This window comes from Entelurus aequoreus, linkage group LG12 (genome assembly GCF_033978785.1).
Source record: "Entelurus aequoreus isolate RoL-2023_Sb linkage group LG12, RoL_Eaeq_v1.1, whole genome shotgun sequence".
Lineage (NCBI taxonomy): Eukaryota > Metazoa > Chordata > Actinopteri > Syngnathiformes > Syngnathidae > Entelurus > Entelurus aequoreus.
Genome location: NC_084742.1, coordinates 31261221 through 31288343, shown reverse-complemented (window position 1 = coordinate 31288343; position 27123 = coordinate 31261221). Strand labels below are relative to the sequence as shown.

The 27123-nt window shown below is 39.5% G+C and overlaps 2 protein-coding genes across 5 annotated transcripts in view; both read right to left on the bottom strand.

Annotated features, from left to right (window-relative positions):
* msrb3 (methionine sulfoxide reductase B3) overlaps positions 1 to 17432 on the bottom strand; it is a 34049-nt gene extending 16617 nt beyond the window's left edge. Inside the window, exons 1-3 of one of the 4 annotated variants that reach the window (XM_062065667.1) lie at positions 17247 to 17384; positions 10297 to 10411; positions 3355 to 3463 (exon numbers count right to left, since the gene is read on the bottom strand). In XM_062065667.1, coding sequence (XP_061921651.1) covers positions 3355 to 3463; positions 10297 to 10399 — 212 coding nt within the window. In that variant the 5' untranslated portion in view covers positions 10400 to 10411; positions 17247 to 17384. Of the gene's footprint in view, positions 1 to 3354; positions 3464 to 6223; positions 6372 to 10296; positions 10412 to 17246 lie in introns of those variants that run through there. The other 3 variants (XM_062065670.1, XM_062065669.1, XM_062065668.1) reach the window with 3 other exon arrangements.
* A 4639-nt stretch (positions 17433 to 22071) lies between these two features.
* The window catches only part of lemd3 (LEM domain containing 3), a 44331-nt gene continuing 39279 nt past the window's right edge, over positions 22072 to 27123 (bottom strand). Inside the window, exons 12-13 of the mRNA XM_062065647.1 lie at positions 26409 to 26487; positions 22072 to 23451 (exon numbers count right to left, since the gene is read on the bottom strand). Of these exons, the coding sequence (XP_061921631.1) occupies positions 23273 to 23451; positions 26409 to 26487 (258 nt within the window). The 3' untranslated portion in view covers positions 22072 to 23272. The remainder of the gene's footprint in view (positions 23452 to 26408; positions 26488 to 27123) is intronic.

Sequence of the window (27123 nt, the reverse complement as noted above, 5' to 3'; positions counted from 1 at the left end):
CTACAAGGCTGTACCCAGACCACACTTTGGACTATCTGATCACATCTCAGCTTTTCTATATCCAGCGTACAGACAGCGCCTCAAGCAAGCCCCCCAGTGAGTAAAACTGTTTAAGTGTGGAATGAAGACACTGAACTAGTGCTTCAGGACTGCTTTGGGAGTACAGACTGGGACATGTTCAAAACTGCTGCTCAGAGGGATGACGGTACTGTGGACATAGAGGAATATGCTTCCAGCGTAACTGGCTACATCAGCACATGTGTGGAAAACATTGTTCCCACAAAACAATACAAGATATACCCAAACCAAAAACCCTGGATTAACTGTGATGTTCGGTCCAAGCTACATGCCCGCTCCACTGCATTTGTCTCAGGCAACGCTGAGGACTACAAGAAAGCCAGATATGACCTGCGTAAATCCATCAGCGAGGCCAAGGGACAATACAGACTAAAGCTGGAGGGATTCTACTCCACCACAGATTCCCGGCGCATGTGGCAAGGCCTGCAACACATCACAGACTATAAGCAGGGGAGCAGGGGGGGTCAAACAGCCAACGCTCACTGCCAGATGAGCTGAATGAGTTCTATGCCTGCTTCGAGGTCCTCAACATCAACCAACAGAGAGGGGTTCTGACCACGGAGCGCACGCAGGACCCACCACTCACTGTGACAACAGCATAGGTACGTACAGTTCTGAGGAGAACAAACCCACGGAAGGCAGCCGGCACAGACAACATCCCTGGCCAGGCCCTCAGGGTCTGTTCATCAGAGCTGGCTGACGTACTTGCTGACATATACAACTTGTCACTAGCACAAGCTGTTGTGCCTACCTGCTTCAAGACCACCACCATCGTGCCCCTGCCAAAGAAAAACACTGTGACCTGTCTGAATGACTATCGCCCTGTTGCACTCACCCCAATAGTGATGAAGTGCTTCGAGAGGATAGTCATGTCACACATCAAGAAGACCATCCCAGACACACTGGACCCTCTACAGTTTGCCTACCGGCAGAACCGGTCCACTGAGGATGCAGTAAACACCGTCATCCACACCACCCTCACCCACTTAGAGGGCAAGGACACCTATGTCAGGCTATTATTCATCGACTACAGCTCTGCTTTTAACACGGTCATCCCACAAAAACTCACTGCTAAACTCCTCACTGTTGGTCTGACACCAGCTCTCTGTGACTGGGTCCTGAACTTTCTCACAAACCGGCCCCAGTCAGTCAGTCAGAGTCGGCCACCAGACATCAGGCACAAAGGTTCTAAGCACAGGGACCCCCCAAGGCGGCGTGCTGAGCCCCCTTTTGTACACCCTCTCCACACACGACTGTGTGGCCTCCCCGAACAACACCAGTATCATCAAGTTTGCAGATGATACTACGGTCGTCGGACTGATCACCGGGGGAGCTGAGGCAGCGTACAGAAGGGAGGTAGCGGAACTGGTGGCCTGGTGTCAGGATAATAATCTCTCCTTGAACACAGACAAGACCAAGGAGATGATTATTGACCCACGGAGAAGGAGTGCACAGTACACATCTCTGTACATAGGGGGGGACAGAGGTGGACAGGGTGAAAACCTTTAAATTCCTCGAGGACCCACATCAGCGAGGACCTCACCTGGGATCACAACACCCAACAAACAATAAAGAAAGCCCAGCAGCGACTGTACTTCCTAAGAAAGCTGAGAAAATTTGGCATGCCACCCAAAATTCTCAGCAACTTCTATAGAAGTACGGTTGAGAGTGTCCTTACCAGCTCAATCACGGTCTGGTATGGAAACTGCACTGCTAAGGACAGGAAGGCACTCCAGCAAGTGATTAAAACTGCTCAGTACATATCAGGAGCAGCCTTCCCCTCACTACAGGACATGTACTCTACCAGCCCCACCAGGAGAGCACACAACATCATAAAGGACAGTACACACCCCCAGCACAGTCTCTTCAGCCTCCTACCATCAGCCAGACGATACAGGAGCCTGAAATCCAGGACTACGAAACTGACAAACAATTTCTACCCACAGGCCATCAGGCTTGTGAATGCTAACTTGTGAATGCTAGCTACCCCCACCCCCCGTTTTACTTTTATCTTTTTGAACAAAAGACAGCTACCATGACCACCCCCGAACTGTGAACCATCACTGTAGACACTTTTCAACTTTGATCACTTAAGACACTTTAACTGCTGCTGTGACCCAAGGTCACCTCCATTTTTATACTGTTGACTGTCAATCAGAATGTGCAATAATGTTATCTTACTTACTGTGCCTTGTATATACATTTCTATTTTTATTTTAGCTAAGTACCGTGTGACTTGTTGAAGGGTGGATTAGCAAAGTAAGATTTTCATTGTACGGCAAACTGTCTGTTTAACTGTGCATATGACAATAAACAATCTTGAATCTTGAATAAAAAGTAACAACAAAAACAGCAACAACAATGGGGAAAAAGGAGATACTATAACGTAAGGATGTAACGATATTAAAATCTCACGCTACGATATTATCATGCTATTAAGGCCACGGTAAAATATTATTGTAGTATATGTAAAAAAATAAAAGACTTAAATAAAGTGGCATGGATGTTTAGGATAAACACACTTACTGTAATTGAACACAAACATAATGCTCAAATGTTTTAAACATACTTATCCCCACAAACAATTATTTTTAGGTGCAAAAAATTGTGCTAACATCCACTGTGTCTCTTTCTGAGAAGCAGTATCCTCTACAGTGGACATTTTTTCTATCAGTTTGGAAAATGCAGTTTCTCAAAAAAGTTAACTCACATTTTAACTTGTAAACAGCCCACACATTGACATTTAGCTTTGCTGGCTTCATCTTTTCCGGGTAATGGGAGCTTTGACTGAGTCTGTTTTGGCATGGAACACTTGAGACAAACGTGCCACGCTTTATTACTTCCGCCAGTGTGTATGTTTTTGCCGGGGTTTGTTTCTCTGTAAGCAACATGACTCAGTTTTTTAGGATTTACAAAAAAACAATTCCTTTTATCCACTATGAAGAGCAACACACTTCACTTCCTGCTTCCTCTTTCTCTCCACTTTACGGCGTTCCTTGCACCCACATTGTGATCTCGCGCTGCGCAGATGATTCTGGGACATGCAGTTTATTTTCAGATACTACAAAGCAAATGTGCCACACAAAAAAAATACACTCACCAAGTTTTCGTTTGATACTATCACGAATCATGGCAATTTTGTGAAGATTTTGAAACCGCAATACCACGGTATCTACAACATTGTTACATTCCTACTGCAGCGTAACGTAACGATGGAAAGCAGAAATTAGATATTAATAGCAGTAATACTAATAAGTAGAGGGATCAAGCCTTTACCTTTCTGTCCCTCGCTCCTGTGTAACATGATACTGCATGGGTGTGAGGCGTTCCTTCATTTCCTCCCGAGAAAAGGTCACCGGCCATGTCTTCTTGGTTCGAGCAGCTCCTATAATAAGGATTAAAAAGGTAGTGTTCAGAAATTAATCCAGTAAGTGATTGGAGACACTGCACTTTTACAACAACAACAACAACAAATCAAAAAAGCTTTATTTTGTTAGAAAAGAACTTCAATATAATTATTTTCATCCATAAACATTATGGATAAAGACCTACCAAACTCGTCGTACACGTTAGTCAGACCAAAATCAAACCCACTCAGTCACTACGTTTCCATGCACTAAATTAGTCTGAATCCTCAAATACTTATTTTTTTTGTATTTTCACACCTTTGTGTGAAGTCCAAGTGTCCATGGACTTTCTGTAATGCGACTATTGGTCATACGCCATGTGCCTTCCGTACACTGGGGGGTGCTTGTTTCATTTTAGCGCAGTTAAATTAATTCCTTTTCCGGTTGACCTAGGACAGGGGTCGGCAACCCAAAATGTTGAAAGAGCCATATTGGACCAAAAATACAAAAACAAATCTGTCTGGAGCCGCAAAAAAGTAAAAGCCATATTACATGTGTCATGAGATATAAATGTAATTAAGAGGACTTAAAGGAAACTAAATGAGCTCAAATATAGCTACAAATGAGGCATAATGATGCAATATGTACACATCGCTAGCCTAAATAGCATGTTAGCATCGATTAGCTTGCAGTCATGTAGTGACCAAATATGTCTGATTAGCACTCCACACAAGTCAATAACATCAACAAAACTCACCTTTGTGCACTCATGCACAACGTTAAAAGTGTGGTGGACAAAATGAGACAGAAAAAGAAGTGGCATAAAACACGTCCTAGAAAGTCGGAGAAAGTTATGCATGTAAACAAACTATACGGTGAGTTCATGGACCGCCAAAATAAGTAGGACAAAACGGCGCTCGCCAAATACTCGGATCAGTGAAGCATGTTTAATATAAACAGTGTGATTTATAACATGTGTCATGTTTGTCCTCCTACAGAAACCATACTAAAACAAAAAAATAGATTTTTTCCCATCATCTTTTTCCATTCTTCATACATTTTTGAAAAATCTCCATAGAGCCACTAGGGCGGCGCTAAAGAGCCGCATGCGGCTCTAGAGCCGCGGGTTGCCGACCCCCGACCTAGGACGTCACACAAGCCATCTGTGGATCCTCACAACTTGTTTTAAGTGATGTCCACTGTAATATTGGCACAGATTACAAATATTATGTCTCTAATGGCTATGTTGATGTTAAATAGCTGAGAATATCAAGAAATTATCTTGGATTGTGATACGAACATGGCGCTACTACCAAGAATGTATCGGGGCGAATGCAGGTCCGAAGCAAAGACAGACCTGTGGAATATTTTTTTGAAGGAATTCTAGAATATAAAGTCATGGAAACAAAACTTTTGAATGTCTCTGAGTTCATTCATAATGCTATGTGGAGTAATGGAAGGAGGTTTAAATCCGAATGAAAAGGCCGTTCGTGCCACTGTCGATAATGTTCCAGATGAAGTTTGCAATGTTCTGCACTATCTTGCTAGTTGTGCAGAATACAGAGTTATTGCTAATCAGTTTGGAGAGCACAAATGCAGCGTGAAGAGGTTTGTGTATGCTTTATTATTCACCTTAAATATATCTGCTTTATTATCTTTCATCTCATTCGTATTTTGTTCGGGAGTCCGAATTAAGATGGCATTTAACATTTCTTGAGCTACCTTCTTAAATAAATCATTGTAGTTGTTTTTTTTTATCATCTATGCACTTCAAAATGTTCTGTTATTTTAATTTGTGAAGCAAATAAAAAGTATTCTCTTCATGACAATTGTTGCTACGTTTTTATTGCATGGTATCTGCTTCCAGGTTGTATCATGCGCGTCGAGACTGGCACATGTGCGATACGAAGGGTCCTCTTCGGCCGCAAATCCCCCGTAGAAAGATCTGGTTTCCAATAGCATAATCCATGTGTGTTGGTTTGACTTCTCAAAAACCGAACACGGTCGGATTAAGGTGTTTCCATTGGCTGTAGAATACTTATTTAGAGCTAAACTATTTAAGAAATCGGACAAATTTAGTGCATGGACACGTACTGAGTGCGTGCACGCTGTAAGGAAGCCAAGCAGTGAATTGTTTTTTTTGTCCTGTAAGCACTCAATTTTAGGTGCGTGGTGACAGACAATAAAACAACAGCAGCAAAGGAGCAAAAACAGCACAGCCCACTATATTCCTCTTGCGGAAAACATTTTAATAATATAGTCAAATCAATCACTGCTGAAGTTTGTAATACAATGGAACACATTTAAGTCAGTTTATATCAACGACTCATTAAATCCACAGTGTTTCTCTTACTAAGTTAACATACTAGGTCCAGTGCTTTTGTTGACACAAAATGTGAGACAAAAGGGGGTCATTTCGATAAAAAATGTGTTGTTAATGTCATCATTACCTTAAAGCAGCGACATAACCACAAAAACGCAAGCAGGTTCCACTGTATTAACTGTATTATCATCATAATCCCAAATAGTATAGTTTTGCAGTCGTATGTTTCATACAACTTGAAGTCAACTTGAAGACAATATTGAATTCCAATATTGCTTACGTGTTATTAGAAGCTTTAGAGCATCAGTGCAATTAGTGCTCCTGGGGAGGTTTGATCCAAAAAAAGAACACTGAGTGAAAGCGGCGCATCATGGTGAACACTTGGACAGTTTAGACATGCTAAAACATCAGCCAGATGTTATTTATAAAGAGATAGGGCAGAGCACAGCAGACACACAGCACCCAGTCAGTGGACCTGAGGGAAGACTGCAGGACCTCAGAGTCACAGGCTGACTCTTGCTTATTAGATGCAGCAGATTGAAGCCCGACATATTGGCAGCTGAAGAGAGATACTCCAACCACCACTAGAACCAAACACAGCAGGGCTTACAACAAGGCCTGGGCTGGAAGAAGAGGGGCAGACAAAAGGAAAGATAACAAGACATAAAAGGTCAAGGAAACGGTGCAGGATTATTGGGATTCCTGGGTCATGTAGACATAAAAAATAGTTATGACTCGGAACACACACACCTAAATAAAAAAAACAGACAATGTTAACACCTTGCAGCCAATGATGTCAGAATATGGAAAGGACATTCAATTTGTTCTGAAGTTTAAAATAAATAAATTGTCAGGAAACATTGGCATAGGAAGTCAGAAAAACATCTGGAAACACCAATGGAAAAAAAGATACAGCAACATTTACATAGGACTGTGGTGTTCAAAGTATCGGCCTTGGGCCATTCCACCCCGCAGCTAGTTTTTATCAACCCCACAATTAAAAAAAACAAAAAAAACATGAACATTATGACGCATTATTGGGGGCATACTTAAAAGACAAAAAAAAAAGTTGTGTAAAAAGTAAGAGCCGATATATAGAAATAATTTAAATAAAATTGCAAAAGAAACAACTTTAGAAAACAGCAGTCTACAATTGCTTTTAATTGACTTGCATAGAAATAATCACATTAATCAATAGATTACACAATTAAAAAGCAATCCATTGTCTACTACCATTTGTGACCTAATCAGCCAAAAATATTTTTAAAATGCATTGAAATCACAGAAAAAATGCATGGGTTCATAGCTTTGAGATTATTAGGATTTTTTTATTTATTGAAATTTTAGATTACATAACTTTAAAAAAGGAATCCAAAGTCTACATGTTTCATTTAAGTAAAAAAAGAAAAAAGAAAATAAAACAGCTTGCCAAAAAATGGCAATTCCACTGGTTAAAGAGTGTGCGTGAAGCTCGATGTGGCGGTATTGCGGCTTCAAAAATGTTTACAAAGATGATGCTAAAAACACGGAAGCGCCGCGCTGCAGCACTGCTTTAAAACATGCTTCGCCAAAGGTGGCATGATTAAAGTATTACAATCTTTGCTTCAAACGTAGCTAGATCAACAGGTAATATAGTTAACTCGCTCCCCTGCTGTGGGCATACGGATATGTAGATGCGCACACAGCTGCTTGCTTGTAGCGCAAACTAATGCAAGTGAATGACTGAATTTCGTAACAAATTCCTACAATTTGTATTTTATCTTTGACAATCTGTCTTACCTGCTACATGTCTCAGCTGTGTACTTTTAGCCATAGTATTGTTTTTAGTATTTACGAATGATACTATTTGTCTTACAGCCAGACAAAGCCTGGCAACCACAAATATGAAGCATTTAATACAATGTCAGTAAAGATTTGTATTCTATTCTAACCAAATTCTAGATTATGGCAGGCTTTATGTAATATATACACTTGTAAATTGTTCTTTGAGTGGAATAAGAAAAGTATCGGGACAACCCTATGTTGTGTTTGGTGAAGAATAAGGTTGGGTACAATTTGCATATTATCAAATAACCGTTGCCAATGATTTGACCGATTACTTTAAAAAATTTAAAAATAAATTAAAAAATTAAAAAAAACATACACTTACATTTCGTCAAAAAAAACAATGCTATGGAATTCTGTGACATGCAAGTTGAGCGGAATAGTAATTTAAATACTTCAATAATATGAATACAACTACAAAAACGTAAAAAAATAAGGCACCAATATGAAATGAAATATAATTATATAATATCATAATTTATAATTATAACAGCAAAACAAAAAATAATTTACAATATTTACCAGTACTCTAAGTGCATATATTTCACTGGTTAAGTGAAATTTCTAGATATAAAAATCCTAATTTAGAATGTCTTATCAAGTAAAATTAACTATATGCGTGGACATATAATTTCACTTGTTTTTAGTACATTTTTCATAATATCTAGTATTTTAATTTTCATCAGCACTTTTTTGCAATGCGGAAACTATACCTAATTTTTGCCTCATTTCCGTACACACCAAAATTAGGCACTTACAGCTACTTAGTTCTTCGGCCTGGTTACTATAAGGAGTCTGAGCATACAAAATGAAACATTGTAAAAGTTAAGATAAAGTGTATATAATTGAATGTCTTTTTTGAGGAGTCTTCAAGTGGTCTGTCACGTGTATCAATGATTGGACAGTATTGTCTTATATCTAGGCCGCTTGCAGTGGCGTTTTCCTGCTGGGGGAAGCAATCCAGTGTCCAGTGTATCCGGAATGCTTTTCTGTTGTGTTTTTGTGTCCATGATGGCAGTTTAGCCTGCTTGGACATACACACATTGGCTGTAGAACTCAAATGAAGGAGAGCAGTCACGCATCTCCCCATCCATGCCCATCTGAGCGCACGAGTGCCGAAGCTAGCCCTGTTTGCTAGATCCCGGTTTGATGTAAGCGCTAAACACTTGATCTGCAGTTCCAAGCCCTCACACATGGTCAGACAGATATGCATCTAAATATGAATAAAAAACTAAAACTTTTGATTGTATTCCTCCCGCGAGATAGGTTGGTGTTAGTAACGTTTTAATTTTGTCAGTGTATCGGAGTATCAGTATGCAACCCTAATCAAGAACTGGTTGACCTACATTGGATTGGTTTAGTGTGTTTTATACAAGCAAGTATTCTGATCCCCACAAGCCGATTATGTGCACACTTTTAAGGAAACTTAATCTGAACTAATTTTATTAATAAAACAGACCTATCACAGAAACAGTCTCTTCCATTTAAAACCTCTCCACTCCATTGGACAAAACCAAAAAGCTGTCACAGGACCACAGGGACAAGACTGTAGACCTGCACAAGACGGGAATGGGCAATAAAACCCATCAACAAGAACTTTGGTGAGAAAGAGCCCATTGACGCAATCATTTGGAAATGAAGAAATACAAGACAACAAGTTCATTGCCCTCGTTCTACAGCTCAATGCAAGATTTTACCACCTAGAATAAGGATGATTGTAAAAAGGCTGAAGGTTTAGCCCAGATTTATAAAAGGAGGAGCAGCTTTCCTGATTTAAAATTTTGGTGCCTCATGCAAATCCCAAATACACAAAAACATGTACCAATCAGTAAGGAAAGTTGGTTTTGTAAATTAGGTACCCTTTAAGATAGGTCGTAGATGTGTTTTCCAGTGGGACAATGACCCAAAACATACAGCCAAAGCAACAAGAGGCACTTGCATCCTGTGACATATATTTCTCCGGAGATGTGTGCAATAGAAATGGTACGATTTCTAAAAAAAAATCTGAACCACTTAGTTTACCTAACGGTTTGAAGAGCGTGTTGTTTGGAAAATGGATGCAGATGGCAATGGGAACGTCCCGAAGCCTAACCACTTAACGCCCCCTGCACCGTTTTTTTCTACAACCATTGACGGTGAAATACAGGATTATTGCTTCATTATTTGGACAAATTGACATTGCAGTACATGTACCGTCTGGCGTTTGCATGTTACGTCAATGGTGCGTTCAAAATACACAATGTTGGAATTTCGATCGGGGTACCAAAGTAATCCTACAACAAGCACACTCAATGGCTATATTGACTAGCACTAACGACATGCATTTAACAACAGCTGTCATCGTCCACATCTCGTTGTTCAGTTAATCAGGACACACTTGTTGCTGTTTGCCAATCATCAGATTCATAATCAGCTTTATTGGTGATGCTTCATATGCCAGCCCAGTCCTCTCTCCTCTAGACCAACTACAAGAAACCATTTGCAAACAACAGCTTCTCCAACAAGGACAAAGCGATTTATTTAAAAGTTATTGCTAACATTTGTGTTACAATGCAAGCTGGAAAAGCTGAGTTTTATTGCGGTATGACCGAGGCCTACACAACTTTTTGACATTACATTACCAGAGTGCCTGGCTTTTAGAGTGGATAAACATGTTGATCTTACATACAAGTCTGAACAGTTTCAATCCTCACGCTTAAGAAAAGTTACTTTATTCTTTGTTACCTAACAAAGTGGCAGACACTGCAGGATGGCAGACTGAGTTACTGCCTTGCCCCATAGCATGATGCAGGGCCAGGAAGAGCCCACGTCTGAAGAAAGCAGCCATGAGACCGTCACACTAAAGAGAGACAGAGAGTAGGCTGGATTATTTGTATATAGATAGAAGGTCGAAGCATTCTGTATCTAACAACTCTCAGAGAGGAAGTTCCTGCTGTAGGTGTCAGTAGAGCGCATTCCAAAAAGAACAGATTTTTTAACCTACAGCAGCTTCTTGACATGTTTTTTTCTCTATTTATGAACATTTACATGTCCAGGGTCTACCCCGCCTTCTGCCCGAGTGCAGCTGGGATAGGCTCCATCACCCCCCGCGACCCTGGATGGACATCGATTACAATAAAAATGTCACTACAGCTCGGTTATTATACAGGTTATGGAACGTAAACGAAGTATTGTTGGCGGTTTTTGAATGCATTTTTAAGTGATTTAGAGGTAGAAATGATTGCTCCCAATAGATGCATTGCTAGCCACCTAGAACGAGCCAAGCTTTATATGTTAGAAAACTAAACAAACTAAAATCTTTTGTCTTCTTGTCTTTCATAATGATTGTGAACGATAGGCAACATTTTTTTTAAAGTGCAGTTCCCCTTTAAGGTCACTTTTTGGTAATAAGAATACGGTAAACAGTGACTGGAGTTGTTCCACACTCCACATAGACCAGTATTTGACATAAATTAGGTCGACTTTAATGGGTTCCGCTGTTCTTAATACAGTGCTAACAGCAATGTCACAATGGATTTAAGATGGTTAAATATCCACTTTATGATATGACCAAAAAACGCTCAGAGTTTAGAAAAGAACATCAAGAATTGCATTATTGGTTATACCAATGCTGATACTTATATACTTCAAAATTTCAATATCATTCAATGATTACATTTTTTATCACAATTATAATCAGACAAAAAGGATGTCGGTGTAACAATATCAAATAAGTATTTAAATTATTTCTTTTTTGCCCTTAAATGCTCGCCTGGGACCAGAAACATATGTCCTTAGTTTGTAAACAATTAAAAAATAGACTAAAAATGTTTTGATAATCAAAAATATCAATCTAACCACTGTAGTATCGACCATACACTGATCGTTTACTGGGTATCGTTACTGTCGTAATCGCAACAATTAGCCTACCTTTTAGTTTTTTTTATTCAAGAGCTCTAGTTTGTGGTTTGCATATCCTCCAACAGTGTGTAGTGTTGCATGTTAAGCTATTCCTTGTACTGATATTTGTACAAAAAAAAACTAGTTTATTTTCCGCCAGGGAAGTGAGGATAGCTGACTTACACAGTAGAGGGACGTTGGCCACTAGCAAGCATGCTATGGTGCATTGAGGATCCGGCCGTTTACCAAGTTGTTGCAGTCATATTTGTGGGACAGCCAGGATGTGTCATCAACATGCATTATAGCAATATAACAATCGTATCAAAAGCTCTAACGTTGGCCACATTTATATAATTTATATCGCATATCGTCTATATCGTGCTACCCTAATAAACATTTAACTGGTAAGAATGGATTAATGCGTTTGGCTGTATGGCGCGTGTGCATAGGTAGACCAACAACACAATCCGCCCAACAAAAAATTTGACATCCACTGAAAATTTTAAAAACAAGATTATCAAGACAACAATGATGTACTGTATCTATAGTTATTAGTACAGTATTTATTCTTGCTCCTTACACATTTAAATGTGTTCCTGACAAAATCCAATAGGCCAGGGTCACTAAATACTCGGCTAATGTCCTTGTATAGAAGCGTTTGAGTGTGCTTGTATTAACCTTGTGTCCGGGGTATTCTAGCGTAGAATAAATCAGCAGTACAACAACACAAACAGACAGACCTTTTCAAACGGGGAACAACAATGCCTGGAAAACAATACACAGAAAGCCGTCTGACCACCAGGATAATTGTCTGTTCAAAAAGTGTTGCTAGGCAGTCTACTCATGTAAAGCTGACATCAACACCACTAAAAAATACCTCACTTGCCCAGAACACCAAACCAAAAAACCTATTTGTTGATTTTAGCAATGCCAAACTATTAATCGATTTAAACTATTATACAAACATGGGGTCTGGTTCAAATATAGAGATGAGGGTCTTTAATTTGACCTGCTGCTGTACTCTGTCTCAAAGTGTTAACATGTGCTCAATGTTTCCTTACCATTATTGCTATGTTGTCTATTACTATTATTGTTTTGTTGTCTATTACCATTGTTGGTATATTTATTATTCCTACATTGTTGATACAAATTATTGTGACAGTGTAATAATTATTGTTACCTGTGGTAATGCCACTATGATACAACATCTGTATTATAATCCTTGAACAAAGTAAGAGTGAAACTCATGTGAATAATCACTGAATGGAGAACTGGGGGTGGGATTAAATCAATCAATCAATCAATCAATGTTTATTTATATAGCCCTAAATCACAAATGTCTCAAAGGGCTGTACAAGCCACAACGACATCCTCGGTACAGAGCCCACAAATAAATTATCTTCTTCCCACTCCCTTTCAGGCAAAACTGGACAATCATGCATTACATACTATACATTACCTTTTGCACTATATTAATTTATATTATTAATGTTGTCAATTTTTTTTTTTATGTCATTGCCTGAAATAAATAAATAAATTAATACAATTAAAATGAATTTTTGTGGGTTTTCTGCAACATGGAGACGCCCCCACAAGACATAGCAGAGGAAGAAGAAGAGGAATATTTCATGAAAGAAAGTGCAGACCTACACCAGGTTCTACCTCTCAATAAATAGCAAAAAAAAAAGTCCTGAATCCACACTTTGATCAACCCCTCCACCTTCCCTCCACCGTATTAGCAGTAGCACCACTATTATTTACGTGCTGCTTCAATGTTGGCATTAAAGACTGACGTGATTTACTGTTTTACTTACCTGATTCTGATTGTTAAGAGGAACAAAGTTTGCAACACTTCAAAAATGAGGCACTATTTTCATCCCCACAAAATGAATACAGAGGTGTTACATCAGATTTACTCTTTCCCCCTTGAGCGCTTCCGAACACTTTCCACGGTTCAGGTCATGAGACCTGCTGCTTCTTCTTTGTTGCTAGGCAGTTTGTGTGTGTTTTTGCCATTGCATTTTTTTGGTTTTTCATCCTACAGTGTTTCCGCAATGACATTTCCCATTGCATGTATTTTATGTGATTTTCGGTTGTATATCATTTCTGTGTTTGAGCATTTGTGCACAGAAGTGAAATCAGGATTTTTTTGTTGTTGCAGCTGTAAGGTAGGAACATATCACACACAGGAAGTGAACCACAATGGGTAAATAGTAGGGATGTACGGTATTGTAGATACCGTCTTGCGGTCTCACAATAATGCCATGACGTGTGACGGTGCCAAACAAAAACTTGCTGAGTGTAGTTTTTCCTGGCGCTTTTGCTTTGGCTGGTTTGAAAACAAACCACATCTCTCATAGGCTAACTAGGGGCTTGGAAAGCCGTTAAAAGGAGGAAACATGCGGCAGAGGTGTGCTTGTAGTAGATAAGAAGAATTGTTTTTATGGACCTTTTCTGAACATTTCTTCAAAATCCATCCATAATTTTTTTGAGTTATGTTGCTTACAAACAGACAAATAAAAAAACCTTGGGGAAATCATAACCTCTTTGGAGGAGGTAATAAAGTCTGTGCACTGCAAAGCAAAGCGCTATTCGGTATTTACAATATCATTAACAAATTATAACTATTAACCAGCTCCATAAAACATTAATAACATAAAAACTATAATAGTTACACCAAAAACATTTGCAGCACAAATGAATGGGACAGGTTTGGGGAGATGTTGACATAATTGTGTGTGTGTGGGGGGGTTCTAGTTATGATTAATAAAACGTTAATTACATGTTAACATAAAAACCAAAACACGTTAAGAACCTAAAAAACATGCAGGCACAAACAAAACATTTTGCAGCACAAACTAGCAGAAACGATTGGGACACATTTGGGGATATTTCGACAAGGTAGGGTAGTGGGGTGGCAACTTCACACAGGTTCATTTTACACACTATGGTATTGGCACAGGGGTTAGGTTAGTACATGTGCCTCACAATGCGAAGGTCCTGAGTTCGATCCTGGGCTCGGGATCTTTCTGTGTGGAATTTGCATGTTCTCCCTCCAGGTACTCTGCCTTCCTCCCATCTCCAAAGACATGCACTTGGGGATAGGTTGATTGGCAACACTAAATTGGCCCTAGTCTGTGATTGTGAATGTTGTCTGTGTTGGCCCTCCGATGAGGTGGCGACTTGTCCAGGGTGTACCCCGCCTTCCGTCCGAATGCAGCTGGGATAGGCTACAGCCCCCCCCCCCCCCACCCCCACCCAAACGAATAATTATTTAGCCTAAGCCCCGTTTCAGCCACACTAAATCAGCGTTTAGAGTCCCCCTCCTCGGACACATTTTTACACGGGTAAGTGTGCCGTGTATTTCTTGAATCTACGGCTCTTAGCTTTGTATGGACTCATTGATCATTTACAAACTGAGTCCGGGGAGGAAGTGACGCCAGAAAGACCGCGCCGCACACAGGAAGTGATGTCAGAAAGAACACGCCACAGCCAGCTTCATAATAAAGCGGTTTCGTAACTCGGAGCTAACCATTGGAAATATGAAGGCGAGTCATCCAAACATGCCCGTGTTTCTCCTTCCGTCTGTACAGACGCTTGTGGAAATCACACATGAGCGATTGCAGCTATTTCGGATACAACACTTTTTAGACGGCAAGAGAACTTTCGAATGTCCAGGTCAGCTTTGATTCTACTTACCAAAAAAACGTTGTCCATGTGTCGAAGGAAAGACAACGAGGATGCGGGCTCCCGTGGATGTGATAAAAAAGGTAGCGTGTGCTTTGTATTACCTGGCCGTCGAGGGAAAACTATGGAAAACGTTGAATGCTTTTGGACTGGCAAAGCAGACTGTATCAGTTATTGTCCGCCATGTATGTCGCGGACTCAACGTCTAGGGTCCAGAGTACCGTATTTTTTGGAGTATAGGTCGCATCGGAGTATAAGTCGCACCCGCCGAAAATGCATAATAAAGAAGGAAAAAAACATATATAAGTCACATTTTTGGGGGCAATTTATTTGATAAAACCCAACACCTAGAATAGACATTTGAAAGGCAATTTAAAATAGTGAACAACAGGCTGAATAAGTGTACGTTATATGACGCATAAATAACCAACTGAGAACGTGCCTGGTATGTTAACGTAACATATTATGGTAAGAGTCATTCAAATAAGTATAACATATAGAACATGCTATACGTTTACCAAACAATCTGTCACTCCTTATCGATAAATCCCATGAAATCTTATACGTCTAGTCTAGTGGTTCTTAACCTTGTTAGAGCTACCGAACCCCACCAGTTTCATATGCGCATTCACCGAACCCTTCTTTAGTGAAAAATAAAATGTTATTTTTTTTCAAACTCAAGACAAAGTTATATATGTTTTTGGTAAATCTTTAGTATGGGGAACATATTCTAAGTAACAAAGACTTAATTTAGAGTTATTTGGACACTAGGGGAACATATTCTAAGTAATAAAGACTTAATTTAGAGTTAGGTTAGGGTATATAATATAATATATATAATAAGGCCATGCCGAATAAGGCATTAATAAGTACTTAATAATGACTAGTTAAGAGCCAATATGTTACTAATTTGCATGTTAATAAGCAACTAATTAATGGTGAATATGTTCCCCATACTAAAGTATTACCATATTTTTTGACTGGTGCATAAAATGAACCGTGCATGAACATCACCTTGTTCAAATAACAAAAACAACACAGTGCATGAACTCACAACAAATTACACACCTGCAAACCAGTCAGCTGTTGCCGTATCCGTAATACGCTGATAGGGAGAAGTTTGTATTTACACGATGAGTCGGGTGTGTTTTGACCTCTGCCGAACCCCTGAGGCCAACTCACCGAACCCCTAGGGTTCGATCGAACCCAGGTTAAGAATCACTGGTCTAGTCTCTTACGTGAATGAGCTAATTAATATTATTTGATATTTTACGGTAATGTGTTAATAATTTCACACATAAGTCGCTCCTGAGTATAAGTCGCACCCCCGGCCAAACTATGAAAAAAATTGCGACTTATAGTCCGAAAAATACAGTATATAAAAACACCAAAAACGAATGGACAATGAAGGTGAAGGTAAAAGAGTGAGGAGTGTCCTGACCAGATATCTAGATCCCTAGATTGATTGTTGTCAAATGTTCTTTGTCACATTGTGTACTTTTGTGTCCAATAAAGATTTGATTAATTTATGATGGCTCAGGTGTGATTCACTACAATAGAGCCCCACAGCACACTGGATTCCAGGTAATTGAATTACCACAACAGTGGATATTGTTCAGATAAGTTAAATTTAAGAACTGGCACACAAAGCAACACTGGAGGTGACTATGATGTGCGCATTGTCCGCGCATGCGTATTAGATCGCGTTGCGCCGGCGGACGCAGGGGGAGAGGGGGTCTAAAACGACCATTGTGTGTGGGTGGACATGGATAAGGTAAGGTGGGATTTACCCTGGATAACCTTACCCGGGGGCTTAAATGAAGGCAAAGGTGTCAAGTTGCATGTGTAAATCCACTGTTGTGTTTAACACCGGGCCCAGCCCCACTATTTATGTCATGCATTCTGTCAAAATACCATATACTTTATATTTTGCGTTGTACATCAAAATCCATCCATTTGTGTTAATAACATGACTATGTTATTTGACATAGATGATGTCGAACTACTGCACAATAGTTATCACTAGTTGTACTTAGGTCACATTCGCCCTGGAGACAGCTAGCTCAACAAATACAAACTCGCTCGTAAAAAGAAATACGGTGACATACCAGATAGAAGTAGGAGTAGAAAGGCCGCGTAGAGAGTGAAGTGGCGACGACTATGAAGCAACAGTCTGCCGGTGTGGGGATGAAACATGAGTCGGGACCGTGACTGACACAGCCGGGACAAGCTTGGTAACACGTCCCGCGACACTCAGCTCTGAAACAGCTCGGCTGCCATGGCAGGACATCATCTCCTTTTATGGTCACGACTTCCATATTTCCGGTTGAAAACTTTATTTAAACGTAAACCAAGTACAATACAGTTATGTTGGTGGGAATGACATTACAAATATATAAAAACATGACAATATATTTTGGTACTTTTTAACTTGATAAAATAATTTACTTTTTAAAATCCTAAATAGTGAATTAATCTGTATAGGAATTGTTATTGTACGACACTGCCACTTACTGGCTGTGGTATGATTGTATTATGGGAGAACTACAGAGTCGACAGGCTATGACGTCACTGTGTGCGACGGAGCGGGAGACAGTGTGGGAGTGAGTGAGAGAGCGAGACACTTGTTGTGATTGAGCTAATAAAAGTATCCACGTTATAAAGTACAGCCGGACTCACGTATGTAATTCAGTAACTCGACACTGGCCACGTACATGAGAATGGATATAATTACATCAGATTTACCAGAGTATGTTTTTAAGATTAATTTCAAACAAAGTTAAGGATGTTCAATAGAGCTAAGTGCTCAATCAATCAATCAATGTTTATTTATATAGCCCTAAATCACAAGTGTCTCAAAGGGCTGCACAAGCCACAACGACATCCGCGGTACAGAGCCCACATAAGGGCAAGGAAAACTCACCCCAGTGGGATGTCGATGTGAATGACTATGAGAAACCTAGGAGAGGACCGCATATGTGGGTAACCCCCCCCTCTAGCTAGGGGAGACCGAAAGCAATGGATGTCGAGTGGGTCTGACATAATATTGTGAAAGTCCAGTCCATAGTGGGGCCAGCAGGAGACCATCCCGAGCAGAGACGGGTCAGCAGCGCAGAGATGTCCCCAACCGATGCACAGGCGAGCGGTCCACTCCGGGTCCCGACTCTGGACAGCCAGCACTTCATCCATGGCCACCGGACCTGTGTTCTCTCACAAGGGAGAGGGGGGCAGAGGATAAAATAAAATAAACGGCAGATCAACTGGTCTAAAAAGGGGGTCTATTTAAAAGCTAGAGTATACAAATTAGTTACAAGATGGGACTTAAATGCTTCTACTGAGGTAGCATCTCTAACTGTTATCAGAAGGGCATTCCATAGTACTGGAGCCCGAATAGAAAACGCTCTATAGCCCGCAGACTTTTTTTGGGCTCTGGGAATCACTAATAAGCCGGAGTTCTTTGAACGCAGATTTCTTGCCGGGACATATGGTACAATACAATCGGCGAGATAGGCTGGAGCTAAACCGTGTAGTATTTTATATGTAAGTAGTAAAACCTTAAAGTCACATCTTAAGTGCACAGGAAGCCAGTGCAGGTGAGCCAGTATAGGCGTAATATGATCAAACGTTCTTGTTCTTGTCAAAAGTCTATTAGCCGCATTTTGTACCAACTGTAATTTTTTAATGCTAGACATAGGGAGACCCGAAAATAATACGTTACAGTAATCGAGACAAGACGTAACGAACGCATGAATAATGATCTCAGTGTCGCTAGTGGACAAAATGGAACGAATTTTAGCGATATTACGGATGAAAGAAGGCCGTTTTAGTAACACTCTTAATGTGTGACTCAAAGAGTCGCCTTGTGTAATTGTTTGGTTGTCAAATGTTAAGGTGGTATTATTAAATAAATGTCGGTGTCTAGCAGAACCGATAATCAGCATTTCCGGTTTCTTGGCGTTGAGTTGCAAAAAGTTAGCGGACATCCATGTTTAATTTCATTAAGACACGCCTCCAGCTGACTACAATCCGGCGTGTCGGTCAGCTTTAGGGGCATGTAGAGTTGGGTGTCATCAGCATAACAGTGAAAGCTAACACCGTATTTGCGTATGATGTCGCCTAGCGGCAGCATGTATATATTAAAAAGTGCAGGGCCAAGAACCGAACCCTGGGGAACTCCACACGTTACCTTAACATACTCCGAGGTCACATTGTTATGGGAGACGCACTGCATCCTGTCAGTAAGATAAGAGTTAAACTAAGACAAGGCTAAGTCTGACATACCAATACGTGTTTTGATACACTCTAATAAAATATTATGATCAATGGTATCGAAAGCAGCGCTAAGATCAAGAAGCAGCAACATAGATGACGCATCAGAATCCATCGTTAGCAATAGATCATTAGTCATTTTTGCGAGGGCTGTCTCCGTAGAGTGATTTGCCCTGAAACCGGATTGAAAAGGTTCACAGAGATTGTTAGACACTGACGCACTGAGCATTCTGAGTTCGGAAGTGCACTATCTGTACCCGGATGTTTCACTCAAAAACGGTCTAAATCAGGCCTGGGCAATTATTTTGACTCGGGGGCCAAATTTAGAGAAAAAAAATGTGTCTGGGGGCCGGTATATCTATTTTTAGGGACACTAATACAAAACCTCACAACGTCTGATTGAATGCTAAAAACGTTATGACAGACCGCCTTAAAAACGGAATGGAGTTAAAAAATGTTTTACTGAATGAGACACATGGAATGTACATGAAAATAAAGAATGGGTGATTTACAATATTAACTATGAACAATAAAACACTGAATATCAACAATATATGAACGTCACACCCCCTTTCCATCGACATATGTTACAATAATGCGAAACGCAACAGAAATGCAACAAACACAGCGAAATATGAACGCGAAGGGTAAAAAAAAATAAAAAAAATCCACCTACAATCTGATATATCTGATATCAATAAGATTTAGAACTTTGTTGTAAAAATCTCCTTCCACGTCTGTCCCTGACACCCACATTTCAGGCTCTGGAAACACTTTGTGGAAACGCTCCCCACCCACACAGCTTGGTGCCTCGTCTGAGCTAATGTGACTTAGATTACCATAGTAACTAATAAGATGATCATAGTAACTAATTAGATGACCATAGTAACTAATTAGATTACCATAGTAACTAGTATATCATGCAAAATCACAGATTCTAACCATTGAAATACTTTGTATAGTTCAAGACTTACAGTCATTAGAAAATATCACTGCACATCATAATGGCAGCTACACTTTACATCTTAAACATCTAAAAAAAATATTTAGGAATGTCGGGCAGGCCAGATTGAAAAGCTCAACGGGCCGCATGTGGCCCCCGGGCCTTAATTTGCCCAGGTCTGGTCTAAATGGTGCGTGAGCAGTGATGTCCATTTACTTTTTGATTGATTGATTGAAACTTGTATTAGTAGATTGCACAGTACAGTACATATTCCGTACAATTGACCACTAAATGGTAACACCCGAATAAATTTTTCAACTTGTTTAAGTCGGGGTCCACGTAAATCAATTCATGGTAGACAAATCCAAACCCATCCATCCATCCATTTCCTACCGCTTGTCCCTTTTTGGGGTTAGTTATATATATTCCATACTAACCAGCCAGAAACATTGGTGGATTCGCAATGGCAGTAAAGTATTTGGGACAGAAGCACACTAAGAACTTTAGTACACGGTTTACTCAATGTATTTATTGAAGTGTAGAACTTTACTTATAGTGTTCCATTTGAAACAGAGCTCTTTTTGCAGAACAGCAGTAATGTCCAAAGTGCGGCCCGGGAGCCATTTGCGGCCCGTAGCAAATTATTTAACGGCCCGTGGCACAATTGTTAGCATTGCTAGCTTTTTTTGCAAATTTTGCAGGAATACACCTCAGCGTCAAATATTTTTTTACTTGACAAACGATGCCTGTTAGCTCGCCAACTTTTTTTTTGTTAAGCTAATTTTGTAGGTATACACTTCAGTCATATTTTGGTACTTGATGCATGCTAACATTAGCAGGCTAGCATTTTAAACACATTACACACCTCAGAGTAATATATTTTGCTACTTTAAGCAGGTTACAGTTAGCATTTTAGCATGCTAACATTGGCATGCTATTTTTTTTTAGCACAGTTTTTTAACCTCAGTTTAATGTATTTTCAGTTATGCTAACTGTAAGCATGCTATTGTTAGCACTTTATTTTTTGTAACTTGATGACCCCGACTTTGGATTTTACCATTTAGTGGTCAATTGTACGGAATATGTACTGAACTGTGCAGTCTACTGATACAAGTTTCAATCAATCAATCAATCAGTCTGGCCAGCGTGCTAAAGCTGCATTTCAGTTCCGCTTTTGGCTCTTTAGTATTCACACAATCTCTACTGAAATTATATTTTCTAGTTATTCGAAGAAAAAAAATCTATATATTGAACCATTTTGAGGTGAAACTTCTGAAATGCCCCCCGCATCTTTATGATTTGTCAGCCTGTGGCTCTCTATGGAAAAAGCTTGGGGGTATCATTAACCTCTTAAGGCCCAAGCTGTTTGTTTACATGATTTTTTTTATTTCTCTTTGCTATTCGGGCTTATTGGACCCTAATTAGAATAAAAACTAAAAATCATCTTTTGATATGATGTACTTAGTCCATAAGTACACAAACGTGTACTTCATGTGTAGTGACGTGCTAATTTTTATTTTTACACTTTTTTTTCCAAATTCCATTGTGTTATACTCTTCTGACACCACCAGATAGCAGTATAAGTGTCCATATGTCGACATAAGACCCCAATTCAGTAGTGTACACAATTTTGGAAATAAGAGCTAAAAGGTGCTGTCCACGCATGTGGCCACTAAGCCTTTAGAGGTTAAGCGACACATCAACATTACAAAGTCTTATACTGTATCTGAAAGTGTTCTTTATTTTGTTGTTTAACACATCCTGACAATTGTCTGGCTGCGGATGTATGGTCAATCCTTTAAAAAAAAAAACACAAAAAACTACGACATGTAACAGGTCCAGTGACATCATTAAATACATCACCATGGCTGATTAAAAAAAATAATAAATAGGAGCATTTTGTTTAATATTTGAGGAAACAGCTACAAAATACCAAATGTGAGGATGTCAGATTTCTATCTACGGGAGGTTTTACTCGAGCTTAAAAACCAGTTTCAACCTTTGGAAACCAGTACCATTTCTTCAGCAATGCAGTGCCCATCTTTAAAAAAAAACAAAAAAAAAACACAACTTTAAGGCACGGTTGGGATGTTTGTGAACATTGGTAATGTGCATCATTAGTAACGACTATACACTGCAACTTTTACACTTCTCTGAAAAAAAATATCACGTCTTAGCAGGAGCAAATTCAGTGTTCCAAAGGTCATGGTAGGATCATTATAACAGCGGGACAAGCTGACCAAAAAAGTAGAAACCATCAATTGGTAACATGAATGAATAGGGCCAGACATGACAGGTAAATAATAAACATAAATCATAACATGATATACTGGATTACAAGTGAGGAAAGTGTAAGCGAACACTCCCTTATTCTGTTATTGGTTTCCGCCCTAAAGTTGAGTTAAGATTAAAGGGGGGAAAAGTCAGGAAACCAAGAGCAGCTCAAATGACAATCTTGCTGTGCACTTGTTGCACTTTTGCTTTAAATGCGGGTTATTCTATAAAAGCTTGTGCCGTCATTCCCGTGTATTTACTCATGTCCTCTTCCAGTCTGCTCATGCCTTCCCTGCATTAACTACGTAACAACGAGGGGAATCCACAGTTCTGTCCTCAATGCTGACGTGGAGGCATACACCGCTGCATGCAAAAGCTTAATGTCCGTAGCAAGCTGTGGGAAATATCCATCAGACTGTTGAAGAGACAGAGGCGGAGGAGTCTTTGCACGCATTAAAACAAATCCAGAGGTTATCTGTGACTTTTTTAATACAAATATTGTAGAAAACCAACACGGTGTCACAGACAGTTCCTCTGGAAAAGACTCTGGAAAAATAAGTAATATAGAAATGTAAAAAAAAAAAAAAAAAGTTTCCCATGGCAGACTATTCCTCCATGTCGACCGATGAGACACCACAAAAATTCATCTCATGAGAAGCCTGAGGAGTCGGCCGAGCCGCAGGGCTGGAGGTCGGGCGTAATGTTCGTGGTGCTTGTGGCATTGGTGTGGAGGCTGAAGGCCTTCAGGGGTGTGCTGCAAGCCTGAGCTTGGGGGAAGCGCTGGTGGTACCGGTCCAGCCGCAGGTATTTCACTGTCACCAGCTTACCTGGCAACACAAAATTAAAACCATGTCACAGAGCAATTACTTAATTAAACAAATAATTAATGAAGCTCCTCAACTACATTGGCCAGCAATCATTGTGATAACATATAAATCACGTCCAAAAAAAAACTTTAAAAAGTTAAAAGTTAAAGTCCCAACGATAGTCACACACACAGTAGGTATGGTGAAATTATCCTCTGCATTTGACCCATCCCCATGTTCACCCCCTGGGAGGTGAGGGGAAAAGTGAGCAGCAGCAGTGGCCACGCTCGGGAATCATTTTGGTGATTTAACCCCCAATTCCAACCCTTGATGCTGACTGCCATGCAGGGAGGCAATGGGTCCCATTTTTATAGTCTTTGGTATCACTCGGCTGGGGTTTGAACTCACAACCTTCCAGTCTCAGGGTGGGCACTCTAACCACAAGTCTACTGAGCAGGTTTGTCAAAAGTGTGGCCTGGGCACCATTTACAGTCAGCTGTTTTTTTAATTAGCCCACAAAATATTCCACAGACAAAATGGCAATGGCCCAAATCCCCCCAAAATGGCACCAGCAAACCAAAATGGCTGACTGCATGTGCCTCTTACATATATGGCCTTCCATGATTGTTGTGCCTCCTTACAGAAGCCATATTCCGCTAGAAGACACATGCTTGCAAAATGTGTTAAGTTTTCAATAATAATGACCCAAACACTAAAGCTCTTTATATTTAATTACTAGCTTAGCATATCTTGACCCACATTAAATTATTTTAATGTGTTTCATGAATCCTTAGTGCCGACTCCCACACCTTTCCATTTTTCTACAGTGGCACCCATTTATAATGACGCACGTTAGCCTGGCTTTACTGACAACAGTCCATAGGCGCTGTGGACATAACCAAAACTGAAACAGACACTAGCCATTGCTTGCACATTTACTTGTGACCACAATTAAGGATATAAGGCTGTGTTTTCCAGATTGGCAATCTATTTATCGCAGTCCGGGCGTTACCAGGAGTGGTGGGGGTGTGGCCAGGGCAGTGTCAATGTCATTATATACTTTGCAAAATTGGCTACAATGCTTATATATATTTTAAAGAATATAAAAAAAAAAGTATATACTGTATTTAAATATTAAGCCAAACTGTGTTAATATCAAGATATATTTTTTCTTGTTACAATACATTGTTTGCTGTATTTTTCAATTGTTGCTGCTCATTTTATTGCTACAATGCAACACTTTGTACATCACTGGTTTATTCAAAATATTTTTAATAACAAAAACACTGTGGAAAGGGACTTGACGAGTTGGTTGACATCAACAGGTTGTCAACTAAAACAGGGCTGACTTAAAGGGGAACTGCACATTTATGTAATTTTGCCTATAGTTCACAATTCTTATGAGAGACAGGAACACTTCTTTTAAAAAAATGCATTCTAACTCGTAAACAAAAGTCTGCTTACAACAGAAGCACTGGGAGCCATGATATCATTGCCTCTATTTCGGCCATAAAACCCAACAACCATCCAAAAAACGCCAACAATACTACATTTACATTTCGTGAACTGAATATTAGCGATATCGTTATAATAAGCGTTGAAGACCTACACTACCGTTCAAAAGTTTGGGGTCACATTGAAATGTCCTTATTTTTGAAGGAAAATCACTGTAATTTTTAATGAAGATAACTTTAAACTAGTCTTAACTTTAAAGAAATACACTCTATACATTGCTAATGTGGTAAATGACTATTCTAGCTGCAAATGTCTGGTTTTTGGTGCAATATCTACATAGCTGTATAGAGGCCCATTTCCAGCAACTATCACTCCAGTGTTCTAATGGTACAATGTGTTTGCTCATTGGCTCAGAAGGCTAATTGATGATTAGAAAACCCTTGTGCAATCATGTTCACACATCTGAAAACAGTTTAGCTCGTTACAGAAGCTACAAAACTGACCTTCGTTTGAGCAGATTGAGTTTCTGGAGCATCACATTTGTGGGGTCAATTAAACGCTCAAAATGGCCAGAAAAAGAGAACTTTCATCTGAAACTCGACAGTCTATTCTTGTTCTTAGAAATGAAGGCTATTCCACAAAATTGTTTGGGTGACCCTAAACTTTTGAACGGTAGTGTACATATAGCAGCAGCATTTCTCTGAGCTTATAAAAAGTTAATTTTAGATTATAAATCATGTCTCTCACCTTGATAGCAAAATGTTGTAGATATAAACTAAGAAGTTGGTACACTCTGAAAGCCAACTTAGACCCAGAAATGGCGAAGAAGACCCGAAAAGACAATTCGTTCCACACCCATTTTTTCTTTGAGAGGATTATGAGTCATTCTTCATCTAAGCCAGACATTGTACAGTATGTGATATTTTATTATGTTGGCTCCGATGAAGTCTGCAGTTAGTAGTAATCAGTGGAGGTTGTGGATGGAAAAAGAAAAAGCTGTAACGCGATGTGAAATTAATGAGCTGCCGTATGTTGAAAATGAGCAAAATACATAAATTATACAAGTGATTATGAATGTGAGTGTCACTACATTACATATACCTGTATACATACAGAATTTATATAAAACCTTGATGGAGGTGTTTGGATGTTTTAAGTGCTTTATAGGCGGAATAGAGCGACTCCCATTGGCTACATTGTAAGCTGACTTTTGTTCGCATTTATTTACCAGTTAAAATGCATAAAAAAAGAAAAACGTGTTGTTGTCTTAAATAAGGATTTCAAATGATAGAAAAATTTCCTAAAAAGTGCAGTTCCACTTTAAGCTGGTTCCACTAAATATGTAAGGTTTCCCTGTTCGCATGAGAACACTGAGTGGAATTGGAGTTGCTTGCAGACAGCTAAAAACACAAAGAAACATACTGGGTCGCTCCTAGGTGACACAAAAGGTAAACGTTCAGGTACATGTATGAGATTTAGAGATGTTTTCAAGTGCAGACTTGTGTTAATAATGAGTCACCTACCATCAAACCAAGAGCCATGAAGTGCCTTGAAGGCTTTCCCTGAGTGTTCTGCAGAGAGGCACTTCACGTAGACGCAGCCCTGGAGAGAGAGCAGGAGAAAACGCAGTTGTCAAAACCAGGCAAATAAGCACCATTTCAGGAAAACTTACGAAAAAAGAGAACATTTCTATCGGCACAAAGTTCTGCCACGCAAGCCCCGAAAGAAAATTTTGAAAATCAAGTTTTCCTGCTATTGGGTGCATTTATACTTTATATTTTACCTTCAGATTTATTCTCATCTTCCAAATTCTTGTGGCTGTCTTTTTACACTTGCATATCCCATGCAATGTGCCATAAACATTTTTTAGTTAATAATTTACTAACACTATTATCAGGGCTGACATTCTTTGGGCACCACACGATTCGATTCTCAGAGTTAATAATTAGATTTAGAATCGAGTCTTGATTCAAAACGATTCTCTATTCAAAATGAATTGTTTTTTTAATAACATTGGATGACAGTTTCATGATTAACTACATTCCTCCATAAACTGGATAAAAGCTCTGATAAATTTATATGATGACAGTTCTGTGATTAACTATGCAATGTTTGATTTCTTTGAATCAATTAAGAATAGTTGAGTAAGAATCGCGATCCTTTTAATTTTTTTTTTTTGACAACCCAAATTATTATTTAAAAAAATCTAATGTAAAATGTTATAACATGCATGCAGAG